General features: G+C 37.4%; 1 protein-coding gene and 1 pseudogene across 1 annotated transcript in view; both read left to right on the forward strand.

Moving 5' to 3' along the window:
• Positions 1–1,646, forward strand: part of LOC135630735 (probable polygalacturonase) — a 46,027-nt gene extending 44,381 nt beyond the window's left edge. Inside the window, exons 4-7 of the mRNA XM_065137898.1 lie at positions 100–220; positions 511–685; positions 786–856; positions 946–1,646. Of these exons, the coding sequence (XP_064993970.1) occupies positions 100–220; positions 511–685; positions 786–856; positions 946–1,646 (1,068 nt within the window). The remainder of the gene's footprint in view (positions 1–99; positions 221–510; positions 686–785; positions 857–945) is intronic.
• Positions 1,647–3,320: 1,674 nt separating this feature from the next.
• On the forward strand, positions 3,321–23,962 carry LOC135630736 (probable polygalacturonase; annotated as a pseudogene).
• The last annotated feature ends 579 nt before the right edge of the window (positions 23,963–24,541 follow it).

Raw genomic sequence — 24,541 nt, forward strand, 5'->3', positions numbered from 1 at the left:
CTTTTTTTTTTTTTTTATTGGTAGCTAATAAAAGCTTTAATACTATGTTCTTTTGTTCAATCTGCATCAACTAAGACAATTAGTGATATGCTTATGCAGGATATCAATGAGTGGCCGATCATTGACCCTTTGCCCTCCTACGGTAGAGGAAGAGATGCGACTGGGAGTAGATACAGTAATCTCATCATGGGATATAACCTAACCGATGTGGTCATAACAGGTAGTATATACGTTGCATATTTCCAGTACTTCTATCACATTACTTCTAAATTCATAAAGCCTGCGTCGTGTTGTCATTCCATGATCCCCTAAAATTTAGATTAAAAAAATTATTTTTAGTCAAAAACTATAACATTTAATTCAGTTTATGATGTTTTGGCGTGCTTTGATGGACAAGAAGACACATACATATCATCATCTAACTTGTTTGCATCATAGATGGGGAACAGAATATAATTTGATTGCAACATACCACGTCCTGATGCTAACAAGTTTTATTGTTATTTTTAGGGAATAATGGAACTATCGATGGACAAGGTGAAACCTGGTGGAAAATGTTCCGTAACAAAGAACTCAATTACACTCGTGGATACCTCATTGAATTGATGTACTGCAAACAAGTGCTGATTTCCAACATTACATTGGTTAACTCTCCATCGTGGAATGTCCATCCAGTGTACAGCAGGTTTATATTAATAATCTACTTTCAGAACACTTGAAGGCTTCTTTTGCTTTCTATTCTATTGTTACAATCTGATGTTAACGTGAATGAATGCACTGTGCAGCCACGTAATCGTCTCAGGCATCACAATTCTTGCACCGGTCAACTCTCCCAACACTGATGGGATCGATCCAGGTGGATATCGAACCTACATTTACTTGGGTTGTAGATTCTATGTTGCTGTTTCGATTGATTCTTTTTGGTGGTTTCTCTCTTCTTCGCAGACTCATCCTCCAATGTCCGCATTGAGGACTGCCACATAGTCTCAGGCGATGACTGCATCGCCATTAAAAGCGGTTGGGATGAGTACGGGATTGCATTCAACATGTCAAGCAAACACATAGTGATCAGATGGCTCACCTGCATCTCCCCCACGAGCGCTGTCATCGCCCTGGGAAGCGAGATGTCGGGAGGAATCCAAGATGTCCGGGCCGAAGACATCACGGCCATCCACTCCGAATCCGGCGTCAGGATCAAGACGACCATCGGAAGGGGAGCTTACGTGAAGGACATATTCGTGAGAAGAATGAATCTGCACACAATGAAGTGGGTCTTCTGGATGACGGGCACCTACGGGCAGCACCCGGACGACAAATTTGATCCGAAAGCCATTCCGGTGGTGCAGAATATCAGTTACAGCAACGTGGTGGCCGAGAACGTGACCATGGCCGCGAAGCTGGAGGGGATTCCCGGCGCGCCCTTCACCGGAATATGCATCTACAATGTGACGGCGGAGGTGGTGAAGTCGAAGAAGCCGATTTGGAACTGCACCGACGTGGAGGGCGTATCGAGTCACGTGACGCCCACTCCTTGTGCGCAGATTCCGGAATATCCAGATCGTATAACGCATTGCCCCTTCCCTGAAGATGATCTACCTGTGAATGGTGTTGGGCTAGAGGAGTGTGAGAGCCAAACCATGAGTTGAGATGCTTTCTACAACTCATGGTTTAATGGCATAACCTATGATGTCCTGAAGCTTGGCAGATTAAAATGTTTGCCTTGAACAAAGGCAGATGTAATTGATCATATAATATCCAAAGGCAGATGAAATATCCAATAATATTTCATTGCTATAAATATGGATTATTGAAAAAAATAAGACATGTTATTTATTTGAATACTTTTCTTCAACTTGGAAGTGTTATATTCTTTATTTGATACGAATAGTTAGAAATGAATTTTTCAAAGAGAGGATGACTTATGATTGTCACTAAAACGATTGATTTTATCCCTAACATTTGAATTCATAACCCAATGTATCTTCACTTTTAAATACCACGTAAGCACCCTATGTTGTAGAGGACAGGTCGATTTATTTGAGGAGAACTTTTTCTATGATCATATCTGAATCATGTTATGCATCAACAGGCTTCGTTAGATCCTATAGAATAAAATAAGTGAGGTGGGATGATTCGATATTCTATTTATTCCACTTCCTTATTTACAGTATGGAAACATATTCATTTCCTCTTCATCGATCCAAATCTATAATACTATCAAAGTGAAATAAGAGATCTAAGGAAGAACATAGGTTGGACTTTATTAGTAACAAGTAAATATTTTGTACGTAAAAAAATAAAGATATTAAGGGGATAAACACCAATCAAAAAATATGAGGCAATCCAAAATACACTTGATTACGATCAAATTTATAAGCCGACTTGGATATCGAGCATTTACCTATAAGAACTAAATTAGTTGCAATAAATAGTTGCAACCCTAGAAAATAGAATTTAGTAAATCATTCCTTGCATAGAGTCATTATATATGATACGTGAAGATATGTATGAAAAGTAGATTTTATACGAATCAATTTTTGCCATTCATTTCGTTCTTGCTCGAGCCGAATGATAAAAAATTATCATATTTGGTTCCTTCAGGGGGTGGATCCATAAGAATTCACCTATCCCAATAACAAAAAAACTTGACTAGAATGATACTATATTAAGAGGAAGTTCGCAGGGTGGCCATGAAAGGCCTAGGTCGCACGTTGGTGAGGAAGTTCTGCTCAAACTCCCTGGTGAGCTGGTCAAAGGATAAGACCGAAGATTGGCACAGTCGGTTGAACCACGCTCGTACCGATCCCCTCAGGGTGGTCGGAAATGCCCGGCACATCAATGCATCGGAGGTGCCATAGAGGGCCATCTGAGCCCGAAATGCGGAGACATGCTCCGCGGGATCGGAGCCGCCGTCATATGTCTCCAATACCGACAGCCTGAAGTTGAGGGGTACCGACTTGTCCTGTACTTCCTGTGTGAAATGGGACCTGCCTGAGCTACCTTCGCTAGACTCGCTCAGTGATTTTTGGAACTCGTGCTAGAACTCGTCTAGGCGTTGGTTGACCCGGGACAACTAGGCCCTGAGCGAGTCGTCCACCAAGTCAAACGATACGGAGTCAGGTTTGAAGTGGGGTACCGTGACTTAGCAGAGTGCGGGTATGCTTTGCTCGGGCGAACCTCTCAGGTCCGTTGCTTGCTCTCGGGCTTCCCCCATCCCGACTTGCTACCCACTCGGCCTTTATCGGGTCGAGTCAATTGGGGGAGCCGCTAGCCACACGATCTGAGGAATGAGCAGAGCGAGCGTCTGCATCATGCCCACCATGGCTTGCACTTGTTTGGTCGGGCTGAGGAATGCCTCAGGTGTCACGGCCGAGGGTCCCATGGTTAGTCCAAAAATATGTGTATATTGGATCTTTTGAGACAATTATTAGTCTTAGAATGTAATTCTGATCGGTCAATACAAATACATTTAAATATAATATTTTTTTTTTTTAGATTAGTTAATCTATCTTGGAAGGTAAAAATGGGTAGAGTAAACCTATTTTTATTTTATTTGAAATTAATGTCCTCTTCCTCTACATGTAGGAAATGAATTAAATAAATCATTTAAATCATGAGAAGTGCTCCCATAGAAGTTAAACTTTCATTCATCTACCTCTCTTGTTTCTTATTCCCATTCCTCCTTCCTATTGCAAGGTTTCTAATCTTTTATATTGCAAGTGTTACGATCCTTTCTATTGCAAGTGTTCCGATTCTTCCTATTACAAGCTTTCTAATCTTTCCTATTACAAGTGTCCTAACCTTTTCTTACTGTAATTTTATCTCTACATTTGCTTTGAATATTAGGAACTTTAAATTGTTATAGCCTTGTATTTGATATATCTCGTGTTTAGATGTAACGATTTGAATCTGTGAAACTTCCGAGATTCTGACCTTTCTACCTTGTTATGGTTATAATTTTATGCACTGACCTCTGATTTGGACAAAACTTATTTGATCTGAATATAGACTCATAATTCTTTCTTTTGATAGCTTAATTTAAGAATTTGGAGTAAGTTTGTCTATCCAAACTTCTATTTCAAATAAGCCTATGAATTCTGCAAAACAGGGATCGTAATTTCTGACCTTTTGATAATGAACTACCTATAAGTCCTGTTGGAAACTTTGATTTATTCCAAACTTATTTTATTTTAAATTAGACACGTAGATCTTTCATTTGATACTTAAATTGAAAGATTTAGAGTCCAAATGCCCGCCTAGTTTTCTGTTGAAACTGACCCTGTGAATTCTATAAAATTGAGATTTGTTCTTTGATCTTGGGTAACTAAATCTATTGTAACTCTTTATTGAAAACTTCGATTCATACAAAAATTATTTTATTTGAAATAAGATTGAAATATCTTTCACAATAGCTTTCTTGAGTATATTGGAGCACGATTGATAGTTTGAATCATTTGTTCAATGTGCCTCTTGAATTCTGTTTGAATCATTTGTTCAATGTGCCTCTTGAATTCTGCTAGAAATCGAGCTTTGGTCGATTTCACATATTCTGGTTTTATTCCTTTGGAAATTGATTTCATTTAGCTTTCTTGTCCAATTGAGCTTTATATTACTGCTTTGAATTCTTGTATGCTCTTGTCCTTAAAATTATTTGCATTCTTGAAAACTATTATGTAACGTTTATACTATATCGTATTAACTCATATAAGCACATGTATATCCCATTGTTCCGCATTTGTTTTCGATATGTGCCTCCATTTTCATTCCTTTGGACATTAAATTCTATCTAACCTTCTTATTTGAATTGAGTTATATGTGATTGCTAGGAATTCTTGAATGCTCTTGCTTTCATTTCCTTTCAAATATGAATACTTTTGTGAAAGATTATACTTGCATCGTATTGACTCGTAAAGGCGCATGTACATTTTGTTGTTTTGCATGTGCATTTTGTTGTTTTGCATGTGAAAGATTATACTTGCATCGTATTGCTTCCGATATATGCTATTTATTGTTCATACTATCCTTTTGTACTTTGGTGTTTGTGGGATATTGTAAACCTTTGCCAGAAATGGTAAAGGGAGTTATGCATAGAGCCTGCGATGCTCTACCGGCCCCCTCTGACTTCACCTAGATGTGGGTGGATGGAGCTCCAAAATGTGGGAGACTTCTGTTTGGTGATCATTTAGAAATGAATGAATCACATTCTGTCTGTGGTCCCACTACACTTTCTGTATGTTTGATATGATATTCAGAGCTTTGGTTATGTATTTATGTATGTGCTTTGGATAAGAAAGATATGAATGCAACGTCAGATACGACGTTTCAGCTTCTATTTTGTATTCGTTCATTGATATGCTCTGAAATGGTTTATATGCCGTTGATATGTTCTGAAATATTTCCTACACTATTGATATGTTCCGAAATGCTCCCTATGCCTCTGAAATGTTCCTACGCCATTGATATGCTTTGAAATATTCTATATGCCATTGATATGTTCCGAAATGTTCCCATTTGTCATTGATATGCTCTGAAACATTTCATACGCCGTTGATAAGCTCCGAAATGTTTCATTCATTATTGATATGCTCCGATGATTCAATATTGTATTTATTCCACTTCCTTATTTACAGTATGGAAACATATTCATTTCCTCTTCATCTATCCAAATCTATAACACTATCAGAGTGAAATAAGAGATCTAAGGAAGAACATAGGTTGGACTTTATTAGTAACAAGTAAATATTTTGTACGTAAAAAAATTAAGATATTAGGGGGATAAACACCAATAAAAAAATGAGGCAATCCAAAAAACACTTGATTGTGATCAAATTTATAAGCCGACTTGGATATCGAGCATTTACCTATAAGAACTAAATTAGTTGCAATAAATAGTTGCAACCTTGGAAATTAGAATTTAGTAAATCTTTTCTTACATAGAGTCATTATATATGATATGTGAAGATATGTATGAAAAGTAGATTTTATACGGATCTATTTTTGCCATTCGTTTCATTTTTGCTCGAGCTGAATGATGAAAAATTATCATATTTGGTTCCTTCAGGGGGTGGATCCATAAGAATTCACCTATCCTAATAACAAAAAAACTTAACTAGAATGATACTATATTAAGAGGAAGTTCGCAGGGTGGCCAAGGAAGGCCTAGGTCGCACGTTGGTGAGGAAGTTCTGCTCAAACTCCCTAGTGAGCTGGTCAAAGGACAAGACCGAAGATTGGCACAGTCGGTTGAACCATGCTCGTACCAGTCCCCTCAGGGTGGTCAGAAATGCCCGGCACATCAATGCATCGGAGGTGCCATAGAGGGCCATCTGAGCCTGAAATGCGGAGATATGCTTTGTGGGATCGGAGCCGCCGTCATATATCTCCAATACCGACAGCCTGAAGTTGAGGGGTACCGACTTGTCCTGTACTTCCTGTGTGAAATGGGACCTGCTTGAGCTGCCTGAGCTGCCTTCGCTAGACTTGCTCGGTGATTTTTGGAACTCGTGCTAGAACTCGTATAGGCATTGGTTGACCTAGGACAACTGGGCCTAAGCGAGTCATCCACCAAGTCAAACGATATGGTGTCAAGCTTGAAGTGGGGTAGTGTGACTTAGTAGGTTGCGGGTATGCTCTGCTCGGGCGAACCGCTCGGGTCCGTCGCTTGCTCTCGGGCTTCCCCCATCCCGACTTGCTACCCACTCGGCCTCTATCGGGTCGAGTCAGTTGGGGGAGCCGCTAACCACACGATCCGAGGAATGAGTGGAGCGAGCATCTGCATCATGCCCACCATGGCTTGCACTTGTTTGGAAAGGCTGAGGAATGCCTCAGGTGTCACGACCGAGGGTCCCATGGTTAGTCCAATAATATGTGTATATTGGATCTTTTGAGACAATTATTAGTCTTAGAATGTAATTATGATTGGTCAATAAAAATACGTTTTAATATAATTTTTTTATTTTTTTGAGATTGGTTAATCTATCTTAGAAGGTAAAAATGGGTAGAGTAAACCTATTTTTATTTTATTTGAAATTAATGTCCTCTTCCTCTGCATGTAGGAAATGAATAAAATAAATCATTTAAATCACCAGAAGTGCTTCCATAGAAGTTAAACTTTCATTCATCTACATCTCTTGTTTCTTATTCCCATTCCTCCTTCCTATTGCACGGTTTCTAATCTTTTATATTGCAAGTGTTCCAATCCTTCCTATTATAAGCTTTCTAATCTTTCCTATTACAAGTGTCCTAACCTTTCCTTACTGCAATTTTATCTCTACATTGTTTTGAATATGAGAAACTTTAAATTATTCTAGCCTTGTATTTGATATATCTCGTGTTTAGATGTAACGATTTGAATCTGTGAAACTTTCGAGATTTTGACCTTTCTACCTTGTTATGGTTATAACTTTATGCACTGACCTCTAATTTGGACAAAACTTATTTCATCTGAATATAGACTTATATCCTTTCTTTTGATAGCTTATTTTAAGAATTCAGAGTAAGTTTGCCTATCCAAACTTCTATTTTAAATAAGCCTACGAATTCTGCAAAACAGGGATCGTAATTTATGACCTTTTGATAATGAACAGCCTATAAGTCCCTGTTGGAAACTTTGATTTATTCCAAACTTATTTTATTTTAAATTAGACACGTAGATCTTTCATTTGATACTTAGATTGAAAGATTTAGAGTCCAAATGCCCGCCCAGTTTTCTGTTAAACCTGACCCTATGAATTCTATAAAATTGAGATTTGTTCTTTGATCTTAGGTAACTAAATCTATTGTAACTCTTTATTGAAAACTTCGATTCATACGAAAATTATTTTATTTGAAATAAGATTAAAATATCTTTCACAATAGCTTTCTTGAGTATATTGGAGCACGATTGATAGTTTGAATCATTTGTTCAATGTGCCTCTTGAATTCTGCTAGAAATCGAGTTTTGGTCGATTTCACATATTCTGGTTTCATTCCTTTGGAAATTGATTTCATTTAGCTTTCTTGTCCAATTGATCCTAACCCTAATTACATGTGACCTACATACCTAAAAACATAATCCTAAGCAAGTTTTTAACCGGCCAACGTCGAGTTTTGTTTTGGCGAGCTTTCCTACGATCTTCCGGTGGACTTCCGATACGCCCTTAGGTTTCTTCCGGCGGACTCCCAGCAGGCTCCCGATCTTGTGACGAATTCAACGAGTAGCCAAGCCTTCTCGGTGATCTCTACGAATCTCTGACGATCTCTTCGGCAGACTTCCGAAAGTTCTGACAAGTCTTCGATCTTTCTTGGTTGGTTCCGACAGCATCTCTGACGAATCTTCAGACTCTCAAACGTCCATCGAACTTGACTCTGGTATCCTTGCTTTATGTTTTTTAGGCTATCGTAGTTAATCCTACACACTTAACTTCAATAATTTGGATTAGATCAATTAACCCATCAATTGATTTCATAATCAAAATTCGAGATTCAACAATCTCCCCCTTTTTTATGATGACAATCAATTAATGATAGAGTTAAACATAGCTCCCCCTATCTATATGTCATATTGTGAGAAGATAAAACCACTTGAATTCCATCCCTTTGAATTCAAGCATAAATCAATAAGTTCTAACCATTGAACTTATCGTTGTCTTATTAAGCATGAGCAAATACGAAACTTCGTATTTCTCATAATTTTCAACTATTGAAAATCATTTTCAAGTTAAATGATAAGAGACAATTTTCACTTCGACGAGAGATAAAAAATTTTCAACATGATAAAGATTTTCAACATGAATTTCATGATATAAATGTGAGGAATGATTTCATATGATCAACCAATCTTGCGATATATTCAAAGATTTTACAAGGTATATAAGACAAGCTTTTGCAATTCATATAAGTCATGCTATCGATACGCATAAGTCGTACAAGTCATCACTTCTCCCCCTTTGTCATCAACAAAAAATAAGGAGATGAGACTTGAAACACAGTTTGTGATCATATCATACAAAATTCGAATTCATCATACAAAGTTAATCTCGCAAGAAATATTTATCCACATTCCAAAACAAACCAGCAATTATCTAGAATTTAACAATACATCTCAAACAAAGGTTTAGTTTTTGTTCAAAAGAAGACGACAAACTTCTAACTTGACATTAAGAGTAATCAAAACAGAATAAGAAACTACATCGATTAATCTTAGGAGGTAATCCATAGTGCTGATATATGACATCCATTTTTTGATTCATTTGTCGTAGTTCCTTCAAAATTTCAATTTGCTGGATTTGAATTTGTTCTTGCTGCGATTTGATCTGATACAATTCTACCATAATGAGTTCTTCGGAGGATGAAACAAGAGCCGAAGGTGTTGCGCCAAAGGGACTAGGAGGAGGAGATTCATTTCCCCTAAGAATTGGTGTTTCGGGGTGTTCTACTGGTGGGAGAATTGGAACAATCCTTCTAGGTTGCCTAACCCATATACCCTTGCTAAATATGGACCTAAGTCTTTTCAGCAGATTTCTATTGATGATGTTATACCGATCACTTTAAATTATTTCTTCATCGGGTGGGATACAAATGTCATAGGCAAGTAGGAATCGAGTGATTAACCCTCCATATGGCAACATAGTGTCTTTAGCTATAATATCCTTCATGTGTTGCCGGATTGAGTATCCAAAACAGTTATGTTGACCGGTCATAATCTAATACATGGTGCTTATTTCTATTTGACTCATTTCATCAAGATGAAATTGCTTAGGGAATAGTATGCTTATTATGATATGATGAAGGATTTTAGAGTTAAAGGGCAGTAAGTGCTCGCAACTCTTGGGTATTATGCCGAGGTCTGGATTTGCAAAAATAGTTTCGACGGCTTCGGAGTAAGTTGCTCCGATTATATTGATATCCCATTTACCTCTAAAATAACAGCCCCTATCTTTTTTAGTGATTCCAATTAGTTCACAAATAGTACTATCAAAAATTCTAATTTGTGTTCCTAGTAGGTAAGTACTTAGGCTGTCATTATCTACATATAAGTTTGCATAAAATAGCCTAACTAACCTAGGATAAATTGGTTCATTTATTTGTAGCAGAGGTAGGGCATCTAGATGTGCAAACCACCTAATGGGTTCTAGGTTTCCTAGTTCATTGAGATCAACGTGTTTACCCTTATGGATACCTCTTGTTTCGAAGTTTGAAAACCTAAGAGCTACTTCTTTGGATCTAAAAAGGTCTTGGTAATATAAATCTCCTTCAACCCTTTTCCCTTTTGATCTCTTAGGAGCCATTATCTAGACAAGATAGATGAAACTGTAAAGAGTAGGTAAAATAATGAGAAGAGAGGAAAGATTTCAGATTTTACCTTATTGAGAATCTCTTGGAAGATGGAGAGCTTGGACCAACAAGAATCCCTCTCCAAGGCTTTTAAATGTTAGAATGAAGGTTTAGAGAGGTTGTGGGAGAGCTTGAGGCAGTTTCTCACGGGTTGGGGGTGGTGTCACCGCCGGCCCTAACCCCTCGGCTTATAAAGGGGCTCTCGGACGGTGCCACCGCCAAAAAGAGCAGTGCCACCGCCTAGTGCCTGAGCGCTCAGGCGGTGCTACCGCTGATTCTGGCGGTGCCACCACTGGCTTGCCGCGGAAGAGAAGAAAAAATTCTTTCTTCCCCCCTTTTGTTTTTCAGAGGTGTTCGACTCAAGATAGGTTGAGATGTTGGGTTGTACTTTAATATATCATTTGGAATCAAAAGAGAAGGATGAAATCAACTCCACAAAAGAACGGAACAAGGATGAGACATTTTTCGAAAAATACATTCAAACAAGCTTATTTTCAGGGACAATTTAACATGCCTAGTTCCCTTCTAATGAATTCAAATTGGTCTTCATTTAAGACTTTTATAAAAATGTCTGCTAATTGATGCTTTGTGTCAATAAATTCTAGAACGACATTATTGTTAAGGACATGATCGTATATGAAATGATGCCTAATATCGATATGCTTAGTTCTAGAGTGCTGAATTTGATTTTTGGTAAGACATATGACACTTGTATTATCACATTTTATGGGAATGTTTTTCAAGTGAATTCCATAGTCTTCTAATGTATTTTTCATCTAAACAACTTGTGCACAGCATGCGTTTGCAGCAATATATTCAACTTCCGTCGTAGATAGTACAACTGAATTTTGTTTCTTAGAAGTCCAAGAAACAAGTGCATGTCCTAAGAATTGGCATGTTTCAGATGTACTTTTTCTATCTATCCTGCATCTGCCAAAATCGGCATCTGCATAAGCTATTAAATCGAATTTATCAGATTTTGGATACCACAATCCTAAATTTGGATTTCCTTTAAGATATCTAAATATTCTTTTAACACTCTTAAGATGAGATAATTTAGGATTGGATTGAAATCTAGCGCAAAGTCCTACACTAAACATGATATCCGGTCTAGTCGCGGTGAGGTAGAGTAGACTACCTATCATTCCCCTATATATTTTTTTATCAAAATTTTCACTATTTTCATCCATATCTAATTTAGTCGAAGTACTTATAGGGGTGTTTATCGCTTTTGAATTATTCATGTTAAATCATTTTAACAATTCTAATGTATATTTAGATTGGTTAAGAAATATACTATCACTAAGTTGTTTGATTTGTAATCCAAGAAAGAAGGTTAATTCACCCATTAAACTCATTTCAAATTCATGACTCATACATTTGGCAAATGATTCACATAGCGATTCATCCGAAGAACCAAAAATAATATCGTCAACATAAATTTATACAATAAGAAAATTATTTTCAAAGTGTTTGATAAATAATGTAGTATCAACCTTGCCTTTGGTAAAATTATTTAAAATAAGAAAGGAACTAAGCCTTTCATACCAAGCTCTAGGAGCTTGTTTCAAGCCATAGAGAGCCTTAGTCAATTTGAATACATGATTAGGAAGAAGAGAGTTTTCAAATCCGGGAGGTTGTTCAACATATACTTCTTCGGAAATAAAACCATTCAAGAAGGCACTTTTGACATCCATTTGAAATACTTTAAAATTATTACTACTAGCATAGGCAAGGAGCATCCTAATGGCTTCTAATCTTGCCACAGGAGCGAAGGTTTCTTCGTAGTCGATACCTTCTTCTTGGTTGAAACCTTTGGCCACTAATCTAGCCTTGTTTCTAACCACGATACCGCATTCATCTTGCTTGTTTCTAAAGACCCATTTAGTACCAATGACTAAATGGTCACTAGGTCTAGGAACAAGTTTTCATACCTCATTCCTCTCAAATTGGTTCAATTCCTCTTGCATTGCTATGATCCAAAAATCATCTTTTAAGGCCTCGTCAATGCAATTAGGTTCGATTTGAGAAAGGAAGGCGGCGTTAGCACAAAAATTCTTGAAAGAAGAATGAGTTTGAACCCCTTTTAATGTATCTCTTATAATTAGCTCCTTTGGATGAGCATCTATATACTTCCATTCCTTGGGTAAGGAAATTTCGGAAGAAGATGCCTCCAAGTTGCCATTTTTAGGGGGGGTTCATTTAAATCCAAATTATCAAAACCAAAATCATCATCAAAATTATTTTTCTTTAAATCAAAATTTTTATTAAAAACTACATGAATAGTCTCTTCTATAACTAAGGTTCTCTTGTTGAAAACACGAAAAGCCTTAGAAACTAAGGTTCTCATAAGATCTTCTTGACTCTTATTCAAATGGTCCAATAATATGTGTATATTGGATCTTTTGAGACAATTATTGGTCTTAGAATGTAATTCTAATTGGTCAATAAAAATACATGTCAATATAAATTTTTTTATTTTTTTAGATTAGTTAATCTATCTTGGAAGGTAAAAATGGGTAGAGTAAACCTATTTTTATTTTATTTGAAATTAACATCCTCTTCATTTGCACGTAGGAAATGAATAAAATAAATCAATTAAATCACGAGAAGTGCTTCCATAGAAGTTAAACTTCCATTTATCTACATCTCTTGTTTTTTATTCCCATTCCCATAAGAATAAATACTATGATTTGCATTTCGAATAGACATAGATATATCATCTTTAAGATAACTTCTATCTTGAGAGTTATTCACAATCTCCCCTAATGTATAATCTAATATATAAATCAATTGATTCTATCAGGTTAGTTATATGTTGTGTTGTGTCAACTATATCCACATAAGGTGGTGAGATGATATCTGGAGCACTTATATATTTTGGGCCCTTTATGCAAATGGATGCATCTCTAACTCTATATATATTACTTCTCAATACAATTTCATTCAAATTTAGTAAAATTTTATGTATCAATTTTTCAATACTTATTATCGTAGAATATTCATGCAATACTTTTTTAGAGTTTGCACATGGGATACATGTTCCTTCTAATTCTCAAGTAAAGCCCTTTGCATTGCAATAGCTATGGTATTGGCTTGACCTTTCGTAAGCGAAGATAGAATGAAAGACTATTATAAAAATATTTATGTCTACTCTTGATTCAACATACCTCTACTGTAGTGTTCTAGTGGATCCTGCTACTTCCTCTCAAATCATACTATACTAATACTATTATTTAATCATATCATTGAATCATTTATTTCTCATGAAATCATTTGTTATATCATGTACAAAACTTAATTATATACCACTTCTACAAATGGCTCATAATATGACTCGCAATTGCCACTAATCATTATATCATCACATTATAATTCATGCCTTAATGGTATAAACTATAATGTCATGATATAAGAAGTGGGGCAAATAATGTTAGTCAAGAAAGCCAGGTAAGAAAGAAAAATAAATTTAAACTAAAACATAAAAATGAACCATGTCATAACTTCTCAACGAAAGTGATATTGCCACAAAGAAAGAAGAAAAAATGCCTATCATGGAGCAAGAACTTGGGTGATCCAATCTAATCACAAGCTAAGTAAAAGGATCAACATGCAAGGCAATCTCGCCATTAAAATATATCCTACATAAAACATTATAGAAGTCCAACAAAAAATGAAAGTGTTAAAAGTGTGCAATCTGATGTAAGACCTGTGAGTTATGGAAAGACGCTATATTATACAAGGCTACTGTATCAGATGATGTGAGCACCAATGAAATTTTTTTTTCACATTTAGATAAGAATTTAAATTGATAATATACATGAATAATTTATGCATCATAAATTAGAAAATAAAATATCTAAGGTATTTAATCTCAAGAACTTGGGTTCTGATATCAATTGTAAATATAAAATCTATAATATGCTATATATAATATGAAAAAATTAATTAATTCAGAATTAAAATTAAATAATAATATATCGGAACTACAATACATATCTTTCGATGTCACCTGGAAAGAACTTTATGAAATCTATAGGGACACCATCTTCGAATCTAAAACCGACTATATATCAATCTAAAAAGAGAACTAGATTCTCTTTTTTCACTCTTTATATATTTTTTTTCATACGACGACTTAGATTCAGAAGTTCAATAAAAAAAAATAAGTATTAAAAAGGTATAATCTTACAATTTACCCTCGTTGGATGTGATACTAGTTACAAGGCTACTATATCAGATAATGTAAGAATCAATTAAAAAAGAAATTCTCATGATATGGTTCAACGTATTGTTAGAATAACAATAATTTCAGAAAAAAAAAATATGCCAAAGGGTTAAGCCAAAACATTATAATGATAACAAGTAGGGCTGAAAATATTATAATGATAACAAATAGGTCTAGTGTCATGATTAAGAAAGTAGCATACAAGCCTATAAGGGCCAACTTGAAACAAATTAATCTTAATATGATGATAATCAATCCATTTATGTTTATTAGAGCAGAGAGACAGATTAATTTATGATAGCTTTTGTCAAGTACAAATGGTTAAGACTTTACGATTTTATTATTGTGGTAACAAAAGACTTATGTGTTGCCCAATAATATCTCAACTAAAATATATCATTGGAGTAGGACAAATCATATTTTAAAGGAGAGATCAGACCATACTGTCTCAACAAACATGTTATTTTCAACCAAGGATAATATTGTTGGGTCCAGCCCATATGTGGGTTTGGACAATTGGGTCTATTGAGCCCAAATCAGTAATTAAGAGAGAAAGGGCAAAATTGGGCAGCATGCAGTGTGGGTGTGTGCGCAACAGTGAGATTGCAGCGTCCGGCGGCGTGCTGAAAAAAAAAAAAAAGAGGAGAGAGAAACAGAGAGAGAGAAAGTAAGGTTTCTGAGTTTTTCTGCTTGACGATCGGTGGCCAAACGTTGTCAGTTTCGGCCCAAATTTTATGTGGATAATCCTTGCAGCAAACTCTATAATCCTAACGGTGTTGATCTGCAGTTTACCCTCTCTAAGGTACTTTCCTGTGATATCCACTCTGTGAGACCTAGAATTCTCTTTTGAGGAGATCCATCCTACGTGATGAAGATATGCTATCCTTGAGCCAAGATATATGATCTTGATGTTATTCTGATCCTCTAGTTATTCTAGAGAAGACCTACTGTAAACCTGTTATCATTATTATTGATAGTGGAAGTTTGAGGTGGACTACGGTCCCGTGGTTTTTCCCACATTGGGTTTTCCACGTTAAAAAGATTTGGTCTCACTGTGTGATTGATTTATTGCTCTATTGTTTATGCTGTGCTGATTGATATTAGCATTTTGATATCAAGTTGGTATTTTGATGAGGAACCCATTTTGATACACAAAGAGGGAAAAGATTATTCCGCATTAACAGGTTTCTTCCCAACAAGTGGTATCAGAGCATCAGGTTGTTTGGTGCTAGTTTTCTTGTGTGATTGAAATGGAGCAGTCAGATGGTATGATTAAATTGAACTCATCAAATTATTCCACTTGGAGGCGTCTGATGGAAGATTTGCTCTATTGCAAAGATTTGTATAAGCCTATCAAGGTTAAAGATAAACCTTCTACTATGGACGATGAAGAATGGGAAGTTCAACATAGAAAAGCTATTGCCTATATTAGAAGATGGATGGATATAAACTTGCATGAGCATATTTCAGATGAAATCAGAGCTGATGTTGTTTGGCAAAGGTTAGAAAACCTCTTTGCGAAAAAGACAATGGGAAATAGAATTTCTCTCCTCAGAAGGCTTGTAAATTTGAAGTATAAAGATAGTGGTAACATTGTTGAGCACATAAGCCTATTTCAGAGTCTTGCAAACAAGTTGGTTGCTATGAAAATAAATAAAGATGATGAGATGCAGGGATTATTACTTCTCAGCTCTTTACCAAAAAGTTGGGAAACATATGTGGTGACTATTTGTAACTCCACGCCAGAGGGGACTCTAACCATAGATATGATTAAAGACAGTTTGCTAAATGAAGATGCAAGAAGGAAAGAACAGGGTGAATCTTCTTCTGGGGCATTTGTTACTGAAAAATAAGAAAGACGTGGAAGAAGTCATAGTAGAAATCCATATGGTTATAGAGGAAGATCCAAGTCTAGAAGAGATATCAAATGTTTTCACTGTAATAGGCCAGGTCACATGAAGAAAGAGTGTAGGTTTTGGAAGCGAGAACATAATGAAATGAAGAAAAATGAGAAAGAGATCAATACAGTTGCTGCTGAAGGTAATATCACTATTGTTTGTGATGAAGGTTGTGTCAGTCTTGTAGCTCAGGACAGTAACTAGGTAATTGACTCTGGTGCTTCATTTCATGTTACTTCTCATGGTGATTTCTTTAGATCTTACACTGTTGGTGATTTTGGTAATGTTAGAATGGGAAACAATGGTACATCTAAGATTATGGGTATTGGAGATATTTGCTTGGAGACCAGTATTGGGAGCAAATTAATACTCAAAGATGTAAGGCATGTTCCAGATATTCGTCTTAACTTGATATCTACAGGTAGACTTGATGATGAGGGCTTTGCACATTATTTTGGTGAAAGTAAATGGAAACTCACTAAAGGTTCTCTAATTGTGGCAAAAGGAAAGAAGATTAACTCTTTTTATGTCATGGAAGCTAAGCTACACAAAGGAGAGATTAATGCAATTCGAAAAGGTGAAAGTATAGATCTTTGGCATAAGAGGCTTGGACATATCAGCGAGAAGGGACTTCAAACTCTTGCTAGAAAGCAGTTCTTACCAGAGTTGCAAGGTACATCTCTTAAATCTTGTGATCATTGCTTAGCTGGAAAAACACATAGAGTTGCATTTCAGACATATCCATCATCTAGAAGATCTGATGTTATTGATTTAGTTCATACTGATATTTGTACTATGCAAACTAGAACTCTTGGAGGTGCTCTTTATTTTGTTACTTTTATTGATGACCATTCTAGAAAAGTTTGGGCTTTTGCTTTGAAATCTAAAGACCAGGTACTCGATGCTTTCAAGGAGTTTCATGTCAATGTTGAAAGAGAAACTGGCAGAAAGCTAAAGTGTGTTCGATCCGATAATGGTGGTGAGTACAGGGGTCCTTTTGAGAATTATTGCAGGTTCCATGGTATCAGGCTTGAGAAAACAGTTCCTAAAACTCCTCAGCAGAACGGTGTGGCAGAAAGGATGAACAGAACCATTGAAGAAAGGATTAGGTGTATGCTTTCCCACGCCAAGTTACCAAAGTCATTTTGGGGGGAGGCTATGAGAACTACAGTTGACCTGATAAATCTTTCTCCATCAGTTCCTCTGCAAGGTGATGTTCCAGAGAGAGTATGGAGAGGAAAAGATATATCTTATAATCATTTGAGAGTCTTTGGGTGTAAAGCATTTGTTCATATTCCCAAAGATGAGAGGTCCAAGCTTGATAATAAGGCAAAAGCATGTATCTTCTTGGGATATGGTCATGAAGAGTTTGGGTACAGATTATGGGATCCAGTGAACAAGAAGATTATTAGAAGCAGAGATGTTGTGTTTCTTGAAGACCAATTGTTTGATGATGGTGATAATGTTGAGAAGCCAGAAACCTCTGTTTATATTCCTTGGAGTTTGGGTCCAGTTCCTTCACCTGTAGTTCATGATGATCATAGGGGAGATGAACAAGAAGATTGTGGTGAGAATACTAGTGATGATACACCTACAGTTGATGATGCTGAACAAATTGAACAGGCACCTCCACCACCAGTTGAGATTTCATTGAGAAGATCCACTAGAGAGCGACAACCCTCTACCAGATATCCTCCACATGAGTATGTTATGCTTACTGACGGGGGAGAGCCAAAAACTTACCAAGAAGCTATTCTACATGAGAATAAGAGTGAGTGGGTTAAAGCCATGCAAGAAGAGATGAGATCCTTGCTTGAGAACCACACCTATGACTTGGTAAAGCTGCCGAAAGAGAAGAAAGCTCTCAAGAATAAGTGGGTTTATAAATTGAAGACTGAAAATAATAGCTCACAACAAAGATACAAGGCACGACTAGTTGTGAAAGGATTCAGTCAGAAGAAAGGTATTGACTTTAAAGAAATATTTTCTCCGGTTGTGAAAATGTCCTCTATCCGAGTTGTTCTTGGTTTGGCTGCCCGCTTGAATTTAGAAGTTGAGCAACTTGATGTAAAAACAGCATTTCTTCATGGTGACTTAGAAGAAGAAATTTACATGGAGCAACCAGAAGGTTTCAAAGTCAAGGGAAAAGAAAATCTAATATGTAAGCTTAAGAAAAGCTTATATGGACTCAAACAGGCACCTAGACAGTGGTACAAGAAGTTTGATTCCTTTATGATAAGCCAAGGGTATGATAGAACCACATCTGATCATTGTGTGTTTATAAAGAAATTTTCAGATGATGATTTTATTATTTTACTACTATATGTTGATGATATGTTGATTGTTGGCCATGATGTTGGAAAAATTGAAAAGCTTAAAAGAGAGCTGAGTAAGTCTTTTGCCATGAAAGACTTAGGATCGGTGAGACAAATACTTGGCATGAAGATTTTTCGTGATAGGAAGAAAAGGAAGATTTGGCTATCTCAGGAGACTTACATTGAAAAGGTTCTTGAAAGATTCAACATGAGTAAAGCCAAAGCAGTTTGTTCCCCACTTATAGGTCATTTCAAGCTTAGTTCGAAATAATGTCCTACAAGTGAGAAAGAAAAAGAAGAAATGTCCAGAGTGCCTTACTCATCTGCAGTAGGCAGTTTGATGTATGCTATGGTTTGTACTAGGCCAGATATAGCTCATGTAGTTGGAGTTGTTAGCCGATTTCTCTCAAATCCTGGAAAGGAACATTGGGCAGCAGTGAAATTGATATTAAGATATCTAAGAGGTACTTCCAGGTTGTGTTTATGTTTTGGTGATGATGAACCTGTGTTAGAAGGGTACACAGATGCAGACATGGCAGGTGATACTGATTCCAGGAAGTCCACTTCGGGATTCTTGATGACATTTGCAGGAGGAGCAGTCTCTTGGCAGTCTAAGTTACAGAAGTGTGTTGCTCTATCAACCACAGAAGCAGAATACATAGCAGTTACTGAAGCCTGCAAGGAAGCTTTATGGATGAAAAAGTTTCTACAGGAATTGGGCTTGAAACAGGAAAGATATACTGTTTACTGTGACAGTCAGAGCGCTATTCACCTCTCTAAGAATTCAACATACCATTCTAGATCCAAGCATATTGATGTGAGATATCACTGGATTCATGATGTGCTTGAGATGAAAGAATTACAGTTGGAAAAGGTGCATACCAATGATAATGGTTCAGATATGTTGACAAAGTCTTTACCTAAGGAGAAGCTTGAAGCATGTAGGCGAAGAGCGGGCTTGGTACAGCCCATCATATGAGCTGGAGGGGGAGAATTGTTGGGTCCAGCCCATATGTGGGTTTGGACAATTGGGTCTATTGAGCCCAAATCAGTAATTAAGAGAGAAAGGGCAAAATTGGGCAGCGTGCAGTGTGGGTGTGTGCACAACAGTGAGATTGCAGCGTCCGGCGGCGTGCGAAAAAAAAAAGAGGAGAGAGAAATAGAGAGAGAGAAAGTAAGGTTTCTGAGTTTTTCTGCTTGACGATCGGTGGCCAAACATTGTCAGTTTCGGCCCAAATTTTATGTGGAGAATCCTTGCAGCAAACTCTATAATCCTAACGGTGTTGATCTGCAGTTTACCCTCTCTAAGGTACTTTCCTGTGATATCCACTTTGTGAGACCTAGAATTCTCTTTTGAGGAGATCCATCCTACGTGATGAAGATATGCTATCCTTGAGCCAAGATATATGATCTTGATGTTATTCTGATCCTCTAGTTATTCTAGAGAAGACCTACTATAAACCTGTTATCATTATTATTGATAGTGGAAGTTTGAGGTGGACTATGGTCCCGTGGTTTTTCCCACATTGGGTTTTCCACGTTAAAAAGATTTGGTCTCACTGTGTGATTGATTTATTGCTCTATTGTTTATACTGTGCTGATTGATATTAGCATTTTGATATCAAGTTGGTATTTTGATGAGGAACCCATTTTGATACACAAAGAGGGAAAAGATTATTCCGCATTAACAGGTTTCTTCCCAACAAATATAACTATCTAAAGTTATGCATACTCTAGTTTGCAGTATAAATAATCTATAATTAGCTCAAATCAACATACTGAAATTAACTAATTACATAACATAATTTATAATTAGCCTTCCTCTCTCTCTCTCTCTCTCTCTCTCTCTCCATCTCTCTCTATATATAGAACAAGAGCCGAGCCGTGGAAGCATTCTGTTTCCGACACATCTCTCTGACAATGGAGCACTCGCAGCCAATATTCCGTGTAACACCTCTTCTCCTTTTCTTTTCTTTTTCCCAGTAATCCTATCTCAAAGCTTTAATCCTTCAAACTCCAACTTTTCTTGGTTACGTGCAGGTGTTGATGATTTTAGTGCTATGGACGGTGGTAACAGCGACGTTCATAGGGATCGCTGAGGGCCATCGCCACCACCGGCGGGCAGGTGGTGCGGCGGAGCTAGAAGCCTTCCACTACGCGGCGGCGGGGGCAGGAGGATGCCGGGCCCACGTGGCCAGCCTAACGGACTTCGGCGGGGTGGGCGACGGGGTGACCTCCAACACGGCGGCCTTTGCGGCGGCCGTGGCCAACCTCAGTAAGGTGGCGTACGACGGCGGCGCGATGCTGGTGGTGCCGGCCGGTCGGTGGCTCACCGGGCCCTTCAACCTCGCCGACCACTTCACCCTCTTCCTCGACCACGACGCCATCATCCTCGCCACTCAGGTCCGCCTCCCTCCTCCGCCCCCTTCCCCCACCTTCTCCTCCATCTATTTCGATGTAGAGTGCATGTTCATAATCGTTCACGGCATGTTTGCCATTACCATCGCCTCTATCATCCACGTTGCCTTCATCCTCGGTGGTGATTATGGCTAGTAGCCCTTCCTATCGTGTCCGTTCATCTGACAGCTCTCGCCAGATGAACGGTGACGATGAAGAATAGATTCATCACTAGTGAACCCCACCAGAACGTTACATAGCGAGTGTATACTATTCTAACGTTTCCTTCATCTCATCTCCAAGGAGAATTCACAAGTCTAATCCGATGTGCATAGTCACCGCTTTGGACTGATGAGGGAAAAGAAGTGAACTAAGCCACTACAAATCTAAATTTTTCTTGATAATATTAATTTCTGAAATATTTGCAATTTGTATGGTAGATTTTTGACTATTTAGTATCTCTACTTTGATGTCTCAAAATAAGAAAACAGTAATATTTGTTTTGTTTTATTATTATTATTATTATCATTATTATTATTATTATTATTATTATTATTATTATTATTATTATTATTATTATCATTTCTCTTGTATGTCATATCCTTGTATGTGAACATCAATAATCTTGGATTAGAATCCACATAAAAAATTTCCTTTCAAATTTGAAGATCTTGAACATAACGCTCCAAAATTAATAAGTTTTAATTGAGAATGACATTCTTTCCGAGTGTAAGAACTTTAAGGTAGGAAAGGATGCGAGGAAACCAACATAAGAATGGAATGCAGTGTGGACCTTACCCTTACATTAATTTTAGGCTCCACCATCAGTCTAAAAGTTAGGTGGATGACTTTCTAACACAAAACTGCTCTCAAAACACAAACTCTCTCTTTGATATTTTGTAGGAAAGAGTACGGTCATCCAATCTCTCAGTGTTTTCTTTTTGACTAAACCTTGTAAATCTGTGTAGCTAATTGGGTTTCCTGAAGACAGCAAAACTCTATTAATGCTACAAACTTGGCAGAACAAGTTAGATTTCAACTGCAGCTTATATAACATAAATTTCTATTCTGCAATCCCATTTTATGGCTTCTCACACTGCAACTTGGATAACATTGCTTATGAATTGCATGGATACTCTTTTTTTTTTTTTGTTTATTGGTAGCTAATAGAAGCTTTAATACTATGTTCTTTTGTTCAATCTGCATCAACTAAGACAATTAGTGATATGCTTATGCAGGATATTAATGAGTGGCCGATCATTGACCCTTTGCCCTCCTACGGTAGAGGAAGAGATGCGGCTAGGGGTAGATACAGTAATCTCATCATGGGATATAACCTAACCGATGTGGTCATAACAGGTAGTATATACGTTGCATATTTTCAGTACTTCTATCACATTACTTCTAAATTCATAAAGCCTGCGTCGTGTTGTCATTCCATGATCCCCTAAAATTTAATAAAAAAATTATTTTTAATCAAAAACTATAACATTTAATTCAGTTTATGATGTTTTGGCGTGCTTTGATTGACAAGAAGACACATATATATCATTATCTAACTTGTTTGCATCATAGATGGGGAACAGAATATAATTTGATTGCAACATACCACGTCCTGATGCTAACAAGTTTTATTGTTATTTTTAGGGAATAATGGAACTATCGATGGACTCAATTAGGGAATAATGGAACTATCGATTGAAACCTGGTGGAAAATGTTCCGTAACAAAGAACTCGATTACACTCGTGGATACCTCATTGAATTGATGTACTGCAAACAAGTGCTGATTTCCAACATTACATTGGTTAACTCTCCATCGTGGAATGTCCATCCAGTGTACAGCAGGTTTATATTAATAATCTACTTTCAGAACACTTGAAGGCTTCTTTTGCTTTCCATTCTATTGTTACAATCTGATGTTAACGTGAATGAATGCACTGTGCAGCCACGTAATCGTCTCAGGCATCACAATTCTTGCACCGGTCAACTCTCCCAACACTGATGGGATCGATCCAGGTGGATATCGTACCTACATTTACTTGGGTTGTAGATTCTATGTTGCTGTTTCGATTGATTCTTTTTGGTGGTTTCTCTCTTCTTCACAGACTCATCCTCCAATGTCCGCATTGAGGACTGCTACATAGTCTCAGGCGATGACTGCATCGCCATTAAAAGCGGTTGGGATGAGTACGGGATTGCATTCAACATGTCAAGCAAACACATAGTGATCAGACGGCTCACCTGCATCTCCCCCACGAGCGCTGTCATCGCCCTGGGAAGCGAGATGTCGGGAGGAATCCAAGATGTCCGGGCCGAAGACATCACGGCCATCCACTCCGAATCCGGCGTCAGGATCAAGACGACCATCGGAAGGGGAGCTTACGTGAAGGACATATTCGTGAGAAGAATGAATCTGCACACAATGAAGTGGGTCTTCTGGATGACGGGCACCTACGGGCAGCACCCGGACGACAAATTTGATCCGAAAGCCATTCCGGTGGTGCAGAATATCAGTTACAGCAACGTGGTGGCCGAGAACGTGACCATGGCCGCGAAGCTGGAGGGGATTCCCGGCGCGCCCTTCACCGGAATATGCATCTACAATGTGACGGCGGAGGTGGTGAAGTCGAAGAAGCCGATTTGGAACTGCACCGACGTCGAGGGCGTATCGAGTCACGTGACGCCCACTCCCTGTGCGCAGATTCCGGAATATCCAGATCGTATAACGCATTGCCCCTTCCCGGAAGATGATCTACCTGTGAATGGTGTTGGGCTAGAGGAGTGTGCTTATCAGAGAGCCAAACCATGAGTTGAGATGCTTTCTACAACTCATGGTTTAATGGCATAACCTATGATGTCCTGAAGCTTGGCAGATTAAAATGTTTGCCTTGAACAAAGGCAGATGTAATTGATCATATAATATCCAAAGGCAGATGAAATATCCAATAATATTTCATTGCTATAAATATGGATTATTGAAAAAATAAGACATGTTATTTATTTGAATGCTTTTCTTCAACTTGGAAGTGTTATATTCTTTATTTGATACGAATAGTTAGAAATGAATTTTTCAAAGAGAGGATGACTTATGATTGTCACTAAAACGATTGATTTTATCCCTAACATTTGAATTCATAACCCAATGTATCTTCACTTTTAAATACCACGTAAGCATCCTATGTTGTAGAGGACAGGTCGATTTATTTGAGAACTTTTTCTATGATCATATCTGAATCATGTTATGCATGAACATGCTTCATTAGATCCTATAGAATAAAATAAGTGAGGTGGGATGATTCGATATTCCATTTATTCCACTTCCTTATTTACAGTATGGAAACATATTCATTTCCTCTTCATCGATCCAAATCTATAACACTATCAGAGT

Source organism: Musa acuminata, chromosome BXJ3-2, assembly GCF_036884655.1.
Source record: "Musa acuminata AAA Group cultivar baxijiao chromosome BXJ3-2, Cavendish_Baxijiao_AAA, whole genome shotgun sequence".
Taxonomy (NCBI): Eukaryota; Viridiplantae; Streptophyta; class Magnoliopsida; order Zingiberales; family Musaceae; genus Musa; species Musa acuminata.